Source organism: Mustela nivalis, assembly GCF_964662115.1.
Source record: "Mustela nivalis genome assembly, chromosome: 3".
NCBI classification, from domain to species: domain Eukaryota; kingdom Metazoa; phylum Chordata; class Mammalia; order Carnivora; family Mustelidae; genus Mustela; species Mustela nivalis.
In genome coordinates this window covers 113,510,798-113,530,640 of record NC_139022.1, presented here as the reverse complement: position 1 = coordinate 113,530,640, position 19,843 = coordinate 113,510,798, and the positions used below count along the sequence as shown (strand labels likewise).

General features: G+C 34.8%; 1 protein-coding gene across 1 annotated transcript in view; it reads left to right on the top strand.

Moving 5' to 3' along the window:
• The window catches only part of ADAMTS19 (ADAM metallopeptidase with thrombospondin type 1 motif 19), a 255,032-nt gene that overhangs the window by 126,028 nt on the left and 109,161 nt on the right, over positions 1-19,843 (top strand). Inside the window, exons 9-10 of the mRNA XM_082725818.1 lie at positions 16,877-17,017; positions 18,443-18,593. Coding sequence (XP_082581944.1) covers positions 16,877-17,017; positions 18,443-18,593 — 292 coding nt within the window. The remainder of the gene's footprint in view (positions 1-16,876; positions 17,018-18,442; positions 18,594-19,843) is intronic.

Sequence of the window (19,843 nt, the reverse complement as noted above, 5' to 3'; positions counted from 1 at the left end):
TCACATAGGCTCCCTCTTATTGTCAGCACTGCAGCCACATTGTTATCTCTTACTGATCATAATTCATATATTATATCAATAACTATTTCCTATAGGATGTGTTCTGTGTAGGTTAGTCTCTCTATTAAACACTTAATAGCATTATCTCTTTATAAATGTACATTCATTCATCTATCACAGGCTGTAAGCTCCAAGAGGTAATGAACCATGCCCATTTTTTATTATTGTGGGATTCCTAATGCATTTGATAGTACTTGGGACATATTAGGCATGCAGTAAATATGTATAAAATAAGTGAATGCTTTAATATATTAATTTTCATAGTAAAATAGTCTTACACATAGAATGTCAATGAAAATTTGTTAGAGAAAAGTGCTATATGCACAGAGTGTTTAGACTGTTTTTAAATATTGTATGAAACTTTTAATAAATTATCAGGTAAAGTTTTATAAAAATAATGTGTATTTGTAAATATACCCAAGACCACATGGAGTGAGACTTTATTCCATTATGCATGTACAGAAATGACTCCCCACAATCTAGAAGGGCTTACCCCCTAGGTTTTCCTATCACAATAATTGGAAGCTCCATCCTACTAGTTGCTCAACCAAACACGTAAAACTATCCTTAGGCCCTCTGTTTCTCACTTTGCACATTCAGTCCATGAATGTTGAAGCTGCCTTCATAATATGTCCATATTCTATTTGTATCTCACTAATTCTACCATTGCCATTCTGGAACAAACCACCATCATCTCTTATGTGGATTATTACTAACAGGGCTCCAGATGCATCAGCTTCTTTTCTGTAACTCAAAACACCCACTTCAAAGCCTTTGCCTTTCTTCTTAGGTATCTCCTCAACTATCACCTTCTCAGTGAGACCTATCTGTTAACCTTTCTTCAGAATGTAGACATAACCACAGCCCCAGCTTAGGACCCTCTTCCTGCTTTTATTTTTTTCCTCAAACTTTTCCAATCCCAACTATATATTTGTCTATCTATCAATTTATGTGTATGTATGTAGTGAATTCTTACCTCCTTAGTTCACTATTATATTCCCAGCATCCTAGAATAATAATATTTGCATACTTGGCATAGCATGAACTCAAAAATGTATTTATTAAATGAAAATAAATTTGTTTTTTATAGAAGTGTAGTTTGTATAACCTCCTGTGCCTTATTGAAGAGATGAATATACAAATGTACTAATTTTCTAGCAGAAATGAAAAAAATACTCTTCCTACAGAACTTCCTTGTTATATCTAAGTAATATGTTACATTTATTTTCACATTGAAAATTCACAGGAGGATTCACATTAAGATTTGGATTGAGTGGAAGTTGAAAAGACATTGGAGTCTCCCATTCCCATACAAATGCTTAAAAATCCCAAAAGGAAAATTTTCTTTTTTTATATAAATAGCCAAGATAAAGAGCCAGAAGGAGAAACTTACACATGGTAGAGAGGTAGGATCTTTCCATATAAAAGAGCTGGAATTTCTCATTCACTGCGGTCTAAATCTTGGTACTGGATGGAGGAGCTAAGGGTTGAATGCACTCTGGTAAATGGGAGCCAAAGTTTCATGGCCCCTCACATGGCAATGTGTATTTCCAGCCCCCTGGAAGCAAATAATTTGGATGAGGTCATGGAATGGAAAAAAAAAAAAAAAATCCATCTAGGTGAAACGGATTCTAATTACAGAGCTTCAAAACATAAATGGACAAATTAACAAAACAGTTAAATAACCACTATCATAGTAGGGGGGTTTGTTGTTGTTGTTTTGCTTTTTGTTTGTTTTTGTTTTTTTAAGTAGATTCCACACACAGGTGGAGCCCAGCATGGGGTTCAAATTCACAACTCTGAGATCAAGAGTCAGATGCTTAACCAATGGAATCACCCAGGCCCCAATAGTAGTTGGTGGTTTTACCACAGCACTCTATAACTGTTAGATCAACTGAACAGAAAGATCTCTGTGGAAGAGAAAAGATTTTAAACAACTAGAAAGATTGATATACTGGGCAAATATAAAATCTGCAGCCAATTAATAAGGAAAACCTGCTCTTTCAAAACATACCAGATATTCATGAAAAAGGACCATATATCATTTTATTCTTTAAGTCTAAACAAGTGTCCTAAAATTAATATACAGACAAACTTTTCTTATTACAATGCGATTTAGTTAAGCAACCGATAACAAAAAGAAAACTAAGAAATGCATACATTAAGAAATTTATAAGTGTACTTTTGAAAAACCCACAGATCAAAGAAGAAATCATTAGAGAAACTAGAGAACTTTCAGTTTTAAACAATAACAAATATACCACTTCACAGGTTTGTAGCATTACAGATAAAGCAGCACATAGAAGAAAATGAGTAACTTTAAACACATATATAAAAACTAAATTATGAAATTAATGACCTTAAGTTTTCATATTAAGAGGTTAGAAAAATAATAACAAAGTAAAACGTATTAGAAGAGAGAAACTGCAAGGAGTAGGAACTAATAAAATAGAAAAATACAATGAAATTGAAAAGCAAAGTCAAAATTTTGAAATGCAAATAAAATTAACAAATATAAACTTGATCAAGGAAGAAAATGCACAATTCATCAGTATTAGAAATGAGAAAAGGTGGCATAACAGATACCAAAGGTATTTAAAAGACACTAAGAACATACAATGAATACTATCATGAGAAAATTAAAAACAGATGAAATGGGAAAATTCTAAGAAAACAGAAGGACATAAAGCCATATAACCATTTAAAGGAATTGTGTCAGTGCATTAAAATCTTCCCAAAGAAAACACCAGTTCAGACAGAAATAGGTTCAATGAATAAATAATGCTAACATTAATCTAGTTTTTCTGGAAAATAAAGGAACACCCTACAACTCGTTATTTGAGGCTAGTATTAATATAATATACAAATCAATAAGGGGAGGTGTGCCTCTGTGGCTCAGTCAGTTAAGCGTCTGCCTTCTGCTGAGGTCATGATCTCGGGGTCCTGGAATAGAGACCCACATCGAGCTGCCTGCTCCTTGGGGATCCTGCTTCTCCCTCTCCTTCTGCCTGCCACTCACTCTCCCTGCTTGTGCTCTTTCTATCAAAAAAAAAGTAAAATCTTAAAAATAAAAATCAATAAGTATAATTATGAGGAAAAAAAGCTACAGTCCTTTCTTATCTGAGAATGATGAAAAAATGAAAAAAACATTTTCAAATTAAAGCAACACTGTAAACAAAGTAATATAAGGGAATAAAGTTGGCTTTGTAGCAGGATAGCAAAGGTCATTTGTCATTTAAAAAACTTAATACCCACATGAACAGATTAGAGATAGAAACTATAGTATCTCAGTAGATGTCCAATATGAAACCAATAAGATAAATTTTAATGATATTGTATTTACCAAAATTGATAGGAAACATCATTTTTTTTAAAAGTAGGCACCATGCCCAGCATAGAGCCACACACAAGACTTGAACTCACAACCCTGAGAGAAGCACCTGAGCTGAAATCAACTGAGCCACCCAGGCACCCCTGAGAAACATCATTCTTAATGGCAAAACATTAGAAATATTTCTACAAAATTGAGAAAATCACAAGGATCTTACTACCTCTGTATGTGTGCTGGAGACCCAAAGCATGACAGAAAATAAAGAAGAGCTGTAGAGATGAGAAAGGAGAAACGTACCTACATTAATTTGCAAATAGTATGATTCCCTATAAAAACATAATGTAGAAGTATGGAATTATTTATGAATTTAGTAAGATTATTAAATATAAGGTAAATATACACAAATCAGTGATCAACACAAAAATACATAATACCATTAACAAAGAGAATACTGTTTACTATAGCAATAGAGACACCAAGTACATAGGAATGAATCCAACAAAAAGTATATTAAATTTGTGTCAATGAAAATAAACCATGTTTGTGGATAAATTATTCTCTTCAGATGTCAATTCTGCTGTAAACGATTTAGAGATTCATGGAAATTCCAGTACATAGACCCCTACAGCTTCTTATATTGTGGTTGGTAAATATTTTCAAAATGTGTATTTAATTACAAATAGACAAAATAGCCAAAACTTAATTGGAGAAGGTAGAGATGCAGATAGAGGCACAGACAGAGAAGGATGAGAAGGAGAACAATATGGGAATCTTTCCCTAACAGAAATCAAGACCGATTTCAAAAGTATAGTACCTAAGACATTTTGACATTTATGCAAATAGGGACAGATATGGGCCAATGGAACAAAATACAGAGTCATAAACAGGTCCATGCCTACATGAAAACCTGATGTTTGAACAAGGTTTTGGCAGATCAGTAGAGAAAGTTGACTTTTCAGAAAAACGCGATGATGCAATTAGTTTACTGCACATATAAAAATGAAATTGGATACCTTCAGATTACTTATAAAAATAAATTCTGGATAAAATAAACACTGATATATCACAGACAAGACTTTTAAGAGAAAATATATGACACTATATTTAGGACTTCAGGATTGAAATGATTTCTAAAACAGTACATACTTTGTGCCTTCTTTTGAAGGCAGAAACACGAGACCTGATTGAAAGATTTGACATGGATCTTAGAATTGATCACATTGTTAAGATTTTTTATTTGTGTGATGGTTTCCCTTAATGCTTAAGTTGTATTAGACTACGTAACATATATACACACACACAAATATATATGGTATGTGTAAATGTATATATAACACTTGTTTTCTGAAAATATTTCATAATTTTAAAAGTAAATTAAAACTAGAAAGAAATGGCAAAATAAGCATTATTTGTGTAATTGGGAAACTCAAGACAACCTACTAAAAAAATGTTCTATTAGAACAAGAGAATTTTTTTGGCCTGTTGCAAAAATATAGAAAAATTTTTGCTTTTCAGTACATAAGCAGTAGCCACTTGGACACTATAAAGAAAGAAAAAAATCCATTTATATTAAAGATTGCAAAAGATAAAATAAAAAAAAGATAAAATACTTAGGAAAATACTTACAGAGGAATGTACAAGACTTATAAAAAGAAGAATTTATATCCACAGAGAGAGTCATAAAAGTGGTTTAAATAAATGGAAAGACATTTTCAGGTTTGGGATAGGACCAGTCAATATTATAAAATGACAATTATCTATATATAAATTTAATGTGACCTGCCCAAAAATGCCCTTAAAATTTTTTCTTTCTTTTTTTTTTTTTTTTGTAATTAGACATACCAATTGTTTATCCCATGTGGATCAACATAAGAATCTTGTTAAAAAAGAAAAAAAAATGGGTAGGAGAAGGGTGAACTCTCCCAGATACCAATACATTTCATAGTAGGTAAAGCAGTTTGTGTTAGTGCTTGAATAAAGAAAGAAGTCAATGGAAGAGAGAGTAACAAAAATAAACTTATAGGTAGGAAAAGATGTAGAAATGTAGTGTATAATAAAAGCTGCACCTATAATCAGTGGAAAGAAATGAATCATTCAGTAAAAATAAATAACAGGAATCTGGGGTGCCTGAGTGACTCAGTTGGTGAAGTGTCCAACTTGTGATTACAGTTCATGATTTCAGGATCATGAAATTGAGCCCCCCCCCTCCTTTGGGTTCCATGCTGGGCGTGGAGACTGCCTAAAATTTTCTCTTTCCGTCCCCCTCTCTGCTTCTCCAACCTCCCCACAAACACGTGCACTCTCTCTCTCTCTCTCTCTCAAAAAAAAAAAAAAGTGTATAGATAAAACAGGAATCTAATTCTATACATTATATATTACATCAAAACACATGAAAATGATTGCATACATTGATATTTTTCGTTTTGTTGGCTTGTTTTCTTTTTTTGTCTTTTAGTAGGGAAAGTCTGTCATTCTAGATATGAAATCTAGAAATATTGAAGGAAAAGTCACATAAAATTAACAACTCAAACATCATTGCAAGGGAAGAAACATGATGGTCAGAAGATAAATTGCCATCAGTGAAAGTATTTGCAAGTTGGAAGTATTTTCCTTAGTATTATAGAGTTCCTATAATTCAATACAAAAAGTGACAAAAGCCCCATTAGAAAAAAATGGCACCACACAGCTCAAGGGAATCTCTCCATGGCTTTAAAACAAACAAAAACTTAGCATCATTCATAGAATGCCAGTTCAGAACAGCAGTTCCCCTTTCACCCGTCAGATCACATAAATCTATAGATTAATCCATATTTACTTCCACTATAAGGACCATTCTTTCCCTTGGCGGGGAAACTCTTCCTGTCTTCTACCCCATTTTTTTACTTTCTCTCAGATCATTTCTTCACAAAAAAGTACTCTATGGATAGGTTAAATCTCTTAACATATGTTCTCGTAAGCTCTCTGTAGTTTTCATTCCTAATTTTTTCACTGTTGTAGGTTTACATTATTTTTATCTCATTATTTGATCTCTCAGTGTCTAATTAGATTGTGGTTCCCAAGGACAGGGGCTGTGTCTTGTTTTGTTTTGTTTTTGTTCTTTTTTGTGGCTCTTGTTATTTGACATTGTCTAACACCTTCCTATGTGCTCAATAAAGAGCTGTTAAGCAATATTTTGATAACAGAGTAAGTGAGTGTAAAGCGTTGCAATGTGTGGGGAAACAGATATTCTTATACGTTTTTGAGAGGAGTAGGAAGTGGTGCACTATTTTTGGAGGCCATGTGGCAGTAAGTTTTCCAGATTTAGATGGCTGCTTGTGCATACATTTTCAGCTCCTTTTGCAAGCTTTGAGTATAACAAGTTTTTACATTCTAATTGAATTGTATTTGTGTTTCTTTGCTTGCTAGAAGAGTTGAACATCTCACCTTTTTCTGAGTAGCTGAAGTTGGGTCCATTACTTAAAAAATATGCAGCCAATTAAAATAATCATAAAGAGTTGAAAATGGTCACTGTTTTACATTAATAAAACAATACTTATTTTTTGGCAATTAGTATCTGATGGCTCAATACTTTCTTTTCCTATACATAGAAAATGCCCTTTTAAGGTATGTTGTATTTTTAAAATAGTCCAGGGAACATAAAGTTGTGGACAAAACTCTATGAGGGGCGCCTGGGTGGCTCAGTGGGTTAAGCCGCTGCCTTCGACTCAGGTCATGATCTCAGGGTCCTGGGATCGAGTCCCGCATCGGGCTCTCTGCTCAGCAGAGAGCCTGCTTCCCTCTCTCTCTCTGCCTGCCTCTCTGTCTACTTGTGATTTCTCTCTGTCAAATAAATAAAATCTTTAAAAACAAACAAACAACAAACAAACAAAAAAACTCTATCTTGAGATTGGTATGTGACACCATTTTGTAATTTGATTTTAATACATTTATGATGCTTTAATACTTGTAACAGTGTCAAGAAAATAAAAAAGCTCTAGCAGAGTTAGGTATTTTGATAAATTGAAAGTGCATTAAACATATATCATTTATTTCTTGATTAAACCTTTCATATGGCCATTAGATTGCGTACTTTGCAGAGCTGTTGAGTGGATAAAATTACATAAGTTAGGGGAAATTATAAATCATTTCATTATAAAAACACAGAACATTTTTTGATAGGCCAAAAAAATGCTTATGTATTTTTGGGTTTTGTTTTACTTGTTGAACCAGGGGGAAAGACTAATCGATATTACTGAACTTTGGAGTGGAGCCACGGATTTTCCATCAAGTTGGCAATTCAGGAGTTTGTTCAGAACTGGGAGAATAATGAGGCAATAAATATGCAAAGTTAGCTCCTTGAAGGCAATAAATATTTGGGGCACCTGCTGAAGTTTTAAGTATTGTCAGAGTACCAAGAATGCAGGTGTCTTGTGAACTAACAAGGCTTTGAAATCAATGACATTTGCTTACATACTCTGCTGGAAACTGTGCCTGGAATAGAACCAAGGGTAGGAACAGGTTATAAACCTGTTTCTTCAGACATCTGCATTTCTGTTACTGGCATCAGCTATCAGTTCTTCAGCTCAGACATCTGCAACATGTTTAATTTTTTCTCCCTTTAATTCCTCTCATAATCAGTTGCCAAATTCTACTCATTTTTCAAAAGAAAGCTTTACATCTGTCTGTTACTTCTTCTGTCCTTCTTCCAGGCTTGGACTATTGCAACACATGCTTCCTTGGTCTTTACACTGTGGTGCTTTATCTTTCGGATCTGTCTCACCCATTAGTTCAGAAATCTTCATTGCCCTTTTCCTCCAAATAAGTGAACTCCAAATTCCTTTGCCTTAGATTCATGGGTTTTATAGTGGTCCCAGTCTACTTTTCTCAATGTATAATCCACTTCTCTATATTATGAATGTAAACGATCCATAACTTTCAAACTTTCTTTCTTAATGCATTTTTCTTATTTCAACTCCCAGTCCCGCTGATTTATATCTCTTGCAATTTTACTTATCTGTTAATGGACAAGGCAAAAGCTATCACTTTTTCTGAAATTAGACCTAAAAGTCTGACTGGAAATATATTTCCTTTTTTAGCTCCTTTGTATTGTTAATTGTAAATACCACTTAATTCCTAATATATATTGGTTTGTCCTGATATTTACAACCCCCTACACACATATCTTACTGAACAGCAGACTCTGTGAAAAATAGACTTACTGTCTGATACATTTTTTTTTCCTCCTCACAGTGTTGAGTGCGTTGTACAACATGGGCACTCAAACATGTGTTTGAATGTGTAAGCATTTGTTGTACAACTACTCGTCTCTTGGGCAGTCCTCTTGAAATTCAAAGTAGAGGATAGTTGAGTTCCAGAAGTAGAAAAGGAGAATTCGTTTGGGTCAAGGAATGTAGTTGCCTTAACTGAGAGGAAAAAATGTGTAGTTTTATAACTATATAAATATAAAATGGCAAAATATTTTTGGTACCTGATGATATTTTGTATTCCTATATAAAATTAACTATGTGGAAATGCAATCGTTATATTATATACCTGTTATGATGAGTCTACCTTGAAGTACGGGTACAGGCCTCTCCATCTATTTCGTGTAAGTCCTGAAGTTGTGGACTTGGAAGGGCCAAATCCAGCACTTTAGCTATTTTGATTATTTAATCTAAAATTCTGCTAATTCTTTTTTAAAAATATTTTTATTGTGTTATGTACTGCTATGCTGTGTATTGTCACCATACAGTACATCGTTAGTTTTTGATGGAGTGTTCCATGATTCACTGTTTGCATATAATACCCAGTGCTCAATGCAATCTCTACCCTCCTTAACACTCATCACCAAACTGACTCATTCCCTCATCCCCCTCCCCTCTAAAACCCTCATTTTGTTCCCGGAGTCCTTAGTCTCTCCTGGTTCATCTCCCTCTCTGGATCCCGCCCCCCTTCATTTTCTCCTTCCTTCTCCTAATGTCCTCCATGCTATTCCTCATGTTCCACAAATAAGTGAAACCATATAATGACTGCCTTTCTCTGTTTTACTTATTTCACTCAGCATAATCTCCAGTCCCATCCAAGTTGATGCAAATGTTGGGTATTCACCCTTTCTGATGGCTGAGTAATATTCCATTCTGCTAATTCAATAAGAAGCTAGCATATGTCCTAGGAGACACCCGATCAAACCAAAATTTGGCTAATCTCTCTCTGCTTGCCAGAAGAGTACCTTTCAGAAGGGAGTAAAAATTTTGCTTTCAATCTATATTAATGTGCATCTACCATAAGAAAGAGAGGATATATTCTAAAGGATCAGTAAACAAACAGTAAAGAGTAAATGAGAAATGAAAATAAAGGCAATACATCATAATCTAGGACTGTTAGGATGGGAATATAGTAACCAATAACAAATTACTGTAATAATAAAAAAAAAACTATACCTTAATTACCCCTAGAAATCCACTGCTCCTTAAGATGTTCAAGTTTAATTATTCTTTAATTAATGTTCCTTGACCTACTAAAATTGTTAGTGGCCACATGTAACTATATTGTATCCTTTACCACATTGTACCCTTTAGGATTCCCTATAGCAGAAGTCACAAGTATCTTCCTGTGGCTACTTCCTGTGTCTACCTCTACATGCCTTGGCTAATAAGGTTAGAAACTACTTAGTGGGCAAGTGCTAGGGAAAGTATATTAGAGAAATAGACCTGGGCTTGAATTCTTGTCATGCCAGGTACTCACTGAATAAACTTGAGGCAAGTCAATGTGTCTGTACTAATTTTCTTCATCCCTACAATTTGGATAAGGTTTCCTTTCAAGATTCATTGTTCAATTGTTCATGCTTTAATTGCATGGAATAGTGGTTGACACATAATACAGAGTGCATGAATAATAATAATAATTAGAAGTAGTGTGTTTATTTTTATGAATGCTGTAATGTAAAAAGAGATCTTTGACTCCCATTGGTCAAATATGTCTCTCTTCATTCAAGGAACTAATTTCATATTCTTCAGAATTCTTACTGGGTTGGCAGGAAGTGAGATTATGGAGATCCTTGTAGATCACTAACATAGCTTTTGTATTTGATCCATTGTTTAGACAATGATACCAGTTAGAGTAATAAGTAGTTTGTCCAAGTTAATAATCATAATGGATTTCAGCCAGTAAAGATGTGGCAGCATTCCTGCAACAGACTCTCTCCAAATGTAGGTTTGGATGTCAGAGTGAGTAGGTGGAAGAAGGGAAAAAATCACCCAGCTAATGAATGGTCTTATAAGAATTGGCTTTCTGTTTTCATTTCTCTAATGTATCCTGGCAAATGTGTGGTCCAGGGTCAGGCAAGCAACCTTCCTTGAGCAGATCATCTGTAGACTTTTCAGGTTTATAATTCCTCTAAGTTAGGAAGAGGCCATGTTATTTTCAACTTGCTGTCAAATTTACAGACTATTCAGTTGCTTCTATGATTCGCTATCAGCTGGTAAGTCTGTGGACATTTATTTAGTGTCAAAAATTCTTGTTGTCCAAACACTTAAATTCTAGATGGTGAGAGTTTATATGTATTCCTTAGAATTCGCCAGAAATAGAAGGTAGTTCTGATATGTACACCTGCCATATATTTGAAAACCACCGAAGTTAACAATCATGGGAAATAAATGCTAGAATTTATTGAAGGCCCCTTTATACAGCAAGGAGGTCTTAAAATCTGAGTTGCATTTGTAAATATAGATAATCTGGGGAAAGCATTCTGATAAGAAGGGACTGTACAAAATGATAGGGGAGAATTAACTGTTCCAGTGAAAATTAGATTGAAGTCAGTTTACAGATCACTTGAAAAATAAGATAAAAGTTTGGGGTTTTATCCTACAGATCATGGCTTCTAATAATTTTCAATAAGCATCATCTATAAAGTAAATTAAAAAATAATTTCTTAGGCCTTATCTCTAGTCTCTTTCAATCCACTGTGGCAGGACCCAGAACTCTGCATTTTAACTAACCCAACATCAGCATGCCCTAGGACTTTGATGTACATGTTTCATTATTCCCATTTTCAGTATCACTGCTTGCCAAGGAATATTAAAATATTTTGCATGGAGGCAGGTGGTACCCTGGTGGTTCAGTGGGTTCAGCATCTAACTCTTGGTTTCGGGTAGAGTCATGATCTCAGGGTCATGAGAATGAGCCCGTCTTCAGGCTCCGCACTCAGCGGGGAGTCTCCTTAAGATTCTCTCTTTCTCCTCTCCCCTCCCCTATTCACCCTCTATCTTAAAAAAAAAAAAAAAAATTGCCTAGGAAACTGTTTTTATATTAATGTATTCATAACAAGCTAAGGCAATTAAGACGTGGTTTAATAAAGCAAAGAGTTAACAGGCACGTGGTCCGTTAAACATTACGAGTCCAGGAGTGAGAATTAGTGCTTGTCTTGGTTGATATAATTAGGTGGGAGAGCTTTAAGGAAGACAGAACTAACAGGATCCAGGCATGTGTTCACTTCCTAAGAGCAAAGGATATCGTGTCCTACCCCCCAATATATGGTACACTCCTTGAGGGTAGGAACTGGATCTTTAATACTAATTTTTATGACCCCAACTTGGTATAGGACCCGGCATACAGCACATTCTCAACAAGGATTTGTCCAATTCCTAGATAAATCTGGCATAGAATGTACAGTAAAATCAAAAGGAGTCCCTCTTTTGGTACCACTACTTTTTTGTTTGTTTGTTTTAATTTTAACTGTTGCCGACTTGCTTTGCTTTGACTTTTGACTTCCAACAGAGGTACATATTTAACTGTTTAATGAAGAATGAAATTTAAATGATTAAAATTATTTAAAATCTAAAAAGTAATAAACATATTTAGATTTTTTTTTTCCCATAAGCAGTGAACTTACACCAGACGCAGCCACAGAATTGTATGAAATTGTCATTTCTTGGAAATAGAATACAGTTCCACTTAGACATTGTGACAGTTTGTTTCTTTTTTTAAAATAAAGTTTTCCATATGATATATGGACGTTTAGTGTGAAATAATACCTCATGACAAATTATTTAATATATTTAACACAAAAAAGTTTACTCTTCTAAAGAACTACTGTTTACAAATCTGATCCTTTCTGAATTATGTAAAATATGTGAGTGAGTTCATAAATGTTCTCCTCTCTAACTCTTTAAACATCAAAAGGGACCATCTTCAAAATCCAAATGTTTCTCCAGCTTTCCGCAGGATATCACAAAACTTCCTGGCAGTGACTTTTAAACAAGTTGAGAAGTTTTATAAGATAAAAATATTTTTTCAGTTGACTTGACAACCATGTACAATGTTAGTGGAGAGTTTATTTGCCCAAGGCTCTTTGTCAAAATGAATTTAAACTGAGATTATTAAAATGTAGCTCAGTTGCACAGTACAAGGAGAGGTGTTGCTAATATCTTACTTTTAGAATGTTTTCCATACAATGCATGAGACTTGGTTTTAGAACTATATATGTGGAGGTGTATTTCTGCTAACAGAGAGTAGAGATTTAAAATTATTCAGGAAACAACAAAAAAAAAATCGTATGCATAAATGGGAGAGTTTTGATCCACTATAGTTTGTTTGGTTGTCTGGAGATCTCTCTGCTTGACCATCAGATTGCCTGGCTCTGAGTCCCAACTCCACCATTAACCTCTGCACATTCTTCATGTAGAGAATAGAAGTCATGATAATAGAAACCCGAAGGGGATATTGTGAGAATTAAATGATATCATCATCATAAATGATTAATACAGTGACTGGTGCAGATAAAAGTTCACAGTTTATTTTATTTCAAATCTGTAGAATTGGAACTAAGCAGTGTTTCCGGATAGTTCCAGATGTGTGGTTAAAAAAAAAAAAAAAAAGATGCCCATCCCAGTTTAATGATAATCTTCTCTGTTACAAGTTAAATAGCTTTAGGAAAATTGAACTAATGGTAAACAATGCTTGAATCATCACATCTCTCCATGGCTAGAGCTAATTGCTTACATGAGAATCAGGATCCCAAAAGGAAAATGATCATCTAGATGAGAAGTTGTCATCTTTCCAATTTGGAAAATCACATTATACTACTTTGGGAAAATGTCCAAATTGCTAAATCTTGGAAACAAAACCTCTCCTTCTCTCAAATGGACATATTATTTAAGAAGTTTTATTGTTTCTGAAAAAGACCAGTTGCCTTTCAGAAATAATAGTATTTGTGTACGGTTTGAAAGACTGTACCACCACAGATGGAAGAGCTGAGCATGTTCCACGAGGCAAGTAGCTGTTGATAAAACAGGGTCACCCAGCCACGTGTGCTGCAGCCAGAATTCCTCCCTAGTGGAGGTGACATGGTGATCTTGGCAAGGACTGCATCTGAGCCATAATGTTAGAAATGCATTAAGGCATTTTATTCAATTTGTGAGATTCTGCCTCATTTACAGTTTCTTTTCTTTTTCTTTTCTTTTTTGGAAGATTTTATTTATTTATTACACACACACACACACACACACACACACACACAGTACAAGTAGGCAGAATGGCAGGCAGAAGGAGAGGGAGAAGCAGGCTCCCTGTTAGGCAGGGAGCCTGACACTGGGTTTGATCCCAGGGCCCCAGGACCATGACCTGAGCTGAAGGCAGATGCTTAACCGACTGAGCCACCCATGCACCTCTGCATTTTCTTATTTTAACATCAGAGCAAAACAAATTCTTGCTGTTATTCTTTATTTGGCTTTCCTTTAAGTCTACAACTTCCTGCAAAGCAACTTCCACAAATACCGCAAATTGCACATCATTATGTTTACCTTTTTGTGCTTTTTGACAAGTAAGAATGTTAAGATTTCTTGCCCCCATAGAAAGAATCATCATGGGTTCTTACTGTATTCCAGGCACTGTGCAGGCATTTTACATCATCCTCATGTAATTTCCCTAACAACCAGTTAGAAAAGTATACTTCATAAGTGAGGAAACTGAGGCACATTTATTTCTTTGTTATTATTTGCTTGTCTCAAGTTCCATGAATAAGGGGATGGGAGATACAGAATTTACATCTCTTTCAACTTCAACATCTTTCACCGTGCCTCTCAGTAGCTAAACTGGTCCATACCTACTCCACATCATCTCTTACTTTTCCTTTTTATTGTCAAGGTATGAAAAAATTTGTCTTGCTAATCTGTCAGTTATCATATTAATGTGTGTTGATACAGACCATATTTAAAGACATTAATTAGAATAGGAGTGAAAAATATGGTTCAACCTAGAGCTGAATTTTTCTAACATGAAAATATGGAAAATGATATCCAGTCATGTATTTTTAGTTTAATTTAGACAAGAATTTTGGGAGTCTTCAAAAGTTAGCAAACACAGTGATTTCCTCATTCATTATTTTTAACTCAGAAATTAATTACTATTCTAGCCATATCATTTTCTTCTTTCAAAAAACATAATCAGTATAACAATTTTAATTTAAAGTTTTAATTTATCTCAATGAAAAAGCAATTTGATTGTCATGAAAATTCTTATTTTGCTTTGAGAACACATAGGTAGTCCAGTTGTGATGTCCCTTGGCAGCTTCTATAATAATTATTTTATTAGCATTTTAAAATGTAAAGTAGCTATTTTAGCTATTTGCTATTTTTATTATGAAAGACTATTTTATTATCTACATCATACAGAATGAGGAAAGGGAGCCCTTGACTATCCTGCCATCAATTCAAACTTGGCTTTTACAAAACTGAATCTTTCCTCTTCCTGTGTCTTCACTATTAACCTTCATTATAAGAATTCAGTGTAGATTATATGAACGTTGTCCTACAATAGAAGTGGTTCTACATGGTGACTTGATTCAGCATCTAAGTCGGTTTATAGAGTATCATTCCAGTATGCCAGGATCTTAGAGAGATGAGCAAATTCTTGCCCTGAAGTAGTTATAGCATTAGCCAGAAGTTAAAATGGATAATGCTACATAGAAAATGCTCTGACAATGTTGTTCACAGAATCCAATGGTAGGACAAAGAGCACACATACATAAGATGGAAGTCAGTGAAAGAAAACCTCATGAGGGTGATTGACAGTAGCCTTGAAGATCAAGTAGAATTTATCCAGGCAAAGACATTGAAGGAGAGGCACTTTGGACAGGGCGGGAGAGGGAATGGAATTTGTACATGCCAACTGTGTCACGGCCAGTCCGATGATTCTAGAGCCAGCCATCTCGCTTCAGACATCCCCACTTTCCACTCTCTCACTGTAGAACCTTGGGAAAGTTATTTCTCATCAGCAAAAATGGGGTTTTAACAGTCCCTACCTTAGAGAGTCATTTAATTCACACTTATAAATCCCTTTGTATGGTGTGTGACACAGAAAATGCTACATGACAATTAATTGTAAAATAATAAAAAAGAATATACTGTTTGGGACACTAAAAATCATTTGCTGAAAAGAAAATGCAGTAAAGGATTTGGAACAAGATAAAAAGACTTTGTATCATGTTAGAGAGCTGGGAGGTGCCATACAGATAATGGGAAAGTTGAGGCATGGTAGTGGATTGTGTTTTAAATAGACTTCACTGAGGCAGAGTAGGAAAAAAAAAGACAGAATGTTGGTAAAGTTTAGAGGCACAGAACCCAATAATGCTGTAATAATTGTTGAGACTAAATACTTTATAATCCTTTTTAATAGTAACAAAGGAATTGAAAGGAGGTGACAGATGAGAGAAATGTTTAGGAAGTAGAACTGGCAGAGCTTGCCCTCTCACACAGAGTAAATAAAATAGCCTGGGGGATGATCTGAGAGAAGGGATAAATGACCTGAAGGTTTTTGATTTGGCAGACTGGGTTGCAAGTGAAGGCACAAGGAAGAGAGTGAAAGAAAAAGAGAATACAGAAGTAGAGGTTTAAAAAGAGAAAATACGGCAGTTTTCCACATAATGAATTTAATGTTCTCCTAGTACACCATTTGGAGAAAAGTCAGATTTTTAAATAGATTTTCAACTTAAAGCAACAGATTCAAGATTCACTAGAAAAAATATAGACGGCCAGGAATGGGAAAGTTCCCCAGGGATATATTGTGTTATATTGGAAGAAGACTGTCTAATGAAGCAGATGGGGAAAATAATAGTTTTAATGTGGTTTCAGATTTGGTAGAAGATATGAATAAAGGATCTCCGGGCAAAACCAAGAATTTTGTATGGTTGACTAGAAACTTAACTATTCCTGTGTTTCATATATACTTCTCTGAAAAATTTCTCTCCAGATCATTTTGACAGAGGTGACTAAACATGTTATTTACCAGATTGATTGGGAAAATGTTTTTTACTAAATAAAAATATTTACCTTTAACAAAATAACAAAATTAAAAAAAAAATCAATCTGCAACCTTATTTTATTTTTGACCTTTAAAACTTATTCATCTCCCATTATTTTAAGTATTTATCTGTTATTTTATTGCCATTATAAAAAGTTAAAATATATTTATCTAATGTAATTTTTTTATTTTAATTATATTCTGAATCAGCATGGGCATTAATCATGACAATGACCACCCATCATGTGCTGATGGTCTTCATATCATGTCTGGTGAATGGATTAAAGGACAAAATCTTGGTGATGTTTCATGGTCCCGATGTAGCAAGGAAGATTTGGAAAGATTTCTAAGGTACAAAGGTCATTTACCATTATTGTATTGTCAATGTTTACATGTGCCTGCTTCTGCTACAGAAGGAAGGTGGCACAGTAGAGTGGAAAGGACACCAGATTAGGGATCAAAGCAGTTTCTTCCAACACTGGCTCTTCCACTGACTCATAGTGTGAATTGGAACATATTATTTAACCCATCTGCTTCTTAGTTTCCACATTTTCTTATAAAAGAATGAGCAAGGCAATTTGTAAGGTTGGAAAATTATCTGTCACAGTATTTAATTGCCTCTTCAAAATTTCCCATTGGAAATGTTCTCATTGCTCATCGCTCAGCACATCTGTTATCACAAAGAACCTCTTTAACAAAAGCTCCACCCTTCCATTGTGATACTTCTAAACTGTTTGTTTTTTTTTTTTTTCCTTAACACATTGTTGTCACCATTATAATAGTCCTCATTTTCTTCTTTCCCACTTTCAACAGCGGGAGCAGTTTCTCTCTGGTTGGAAAAAGGAATGAAAAATATTATTATTGTTCTAATTTTCATTTTAAAGCCCCTGTTATTTACTTATCCCTTTGGTAATAAAGGAGCAGCTGAAACAGTACATGATTTACAAAGTAGCTAGTGAGTGAGAGATGCTTCAAGTAACTGCAAGTCTCATAAAGATAGAGAGAGGCACCTAGCTAGCCAAGTTCACTATAGAGATACCATTTCAGTTGGCAACCCTACTTTTTCTGTTCAATGAATATTAAAATCCACCAAAATATAATGTTTTCTGCCTTACTGTAACTCTGGTGTGAGCTATATGCTGGACATTCTGTGATGGTGTAGAGAACAGTATACAGAACGTATGTGAACTTACCACCTCACTGCAACAGTAACCCTTGAGTAGTTCCTAAGGAACATACGTGATTTTGTATGGTGGCCTTCACAAGAATCAGATGCATGATAAAATTAAATGTCACCTAGTAAATGGAAGTTGTATTACAATGTCAAGTACTGAAATATCTATAGTTAATACTCACTTGACAGAGCCTTCCATATATTCTCTTAGTCCCCAAATATAATTGATTTCTTACCTTTACGCATTATTTTTGAGCAAGTTATGCTCCAAGTCTGAGTTTTCTTATCTTATAAGTATGTATAGTAATAACCACTTTACCGTGTTATATAGATTAGCTGAATTAATCTGTAAGAAAGATCTTTATAGTCCAAAACATTCTGTTAACTTGAATATTATTATTATTATTATTATTAGAATTATCTTACATAGTTGTACATAAATGATTCTCATATGGGGATGCTTTCTCTGAAGATTCAGTAGAACTTCTAAATCAAAGTAAGAACATATTTTTAACATTATAAAATTGTTTCCTATTGCTATGCTAATTATGACAAGTTTTTACATGAAATTCAAAATTTTACACGTATGTGTGTATTGCCAGGTCAAAGGCCAGTAACTGCTTGCTACAGACAAACCCCCAGAGTGTCAATTCCGTGATGGTTCCCTCCAAGTTGCCAGGGATGACATACACTGCTGACGAGCAATGTCAGATTCTCTTTGGTCCATTGGCTTCCTTTTGTCAAGAGATGCAGGTAAGGGTTGTGTCCAGATGCAATTGTTTAAGTGTATATTCACATTCGTTGTTTAGAAGCATTGGCTGGAGGTGGGAAAGATGACTTTATTTCAGAGTTTGTGGCTATTTGGAGAGCACCCCAATCTTGGAAAGAGAGATTTTCTAAGAAAAGATTACTGCATTTTTCCCCCTGGCACTTTGGAAGTGATAGAAATAAGGTGTGGACATTTAATCTAAGTCAGGAAGGAATGACCCAAGAAGTTCAATTTTAAAAATGGCACTGAAGCTGGGGAAGTATTTCTACTGTTCAGTTCAGTGCTTCAATTTTAAAGGTCTTCCTTTCTTACATGGTAGGGAACCAGATAAAAATATACTGAAAATGATACATGAACATGTAATTGCAGAGGAAAACTTTTATCTTTTAACCCTGGAAATAAAATGTTAAAAATATGTTCTACCAGGACAAAAACTAGAGAGTACATTTTTAAATAGCTAAACTACAGGAAAGGGGTAAATATGTGGGGTAAGATATATGCTGGTAAGCTATGTATTAATATTTAAATGGTCACTAGATTACTCAGAGAGCCCAGTGGTAGCAGTGTAGAAAATATGAAGTCTGAAAGATTGAGCAAAAAGACCTTCTTGACTGATGTAAGAATTCTTCTTACTTTCCCTTCTTTCTTTTGGCTGCCCATCCCCTAACTGCCCATCTATTCCCACCTTTTCTCAACACACACACACACACACACACACACACACACACACTTTGTATTGCAGGAATATACTGATAGTCATGCTTAGAGTCAGTTGGTAGCTATATTTCATTTTACCTAAGTTTCTGTGATTGCCTCAAAGGACTTTGGCTTTGTTGAAGAGAATGCTGTTTTAGAGTACTAGCAGTATAGTTAAAATCCTTTATAAGTAAAAAACAGCATGCAACATACGAAATATTTGATGCTCTCTCTTCTTTATAGTTTTTATCCAAGGAGTTGTTCACTTGTTATTTTCTTCTTATCTATTTCCCACACCAGTGGGTAAGCTCCAGGAGGGCAGAGAGCAATTTCTTCAGCATCTAGCTCAGTGGCTGGCACATGTCGGGCACTCAGTGAGTGACTTAAGATTGAAATAAGTGAATGTATGGAGGGAAAGAGCTAGGTTAAATGTGACATGTCGAAGGAAGTGTAGAGTATAGAATCTAGCAGTAGTGGACCCCAAAAGGAACTGTTGGCAGGGTGTTTGGGTGGCTCAGTCAGTTAAGCGGCCAATCTT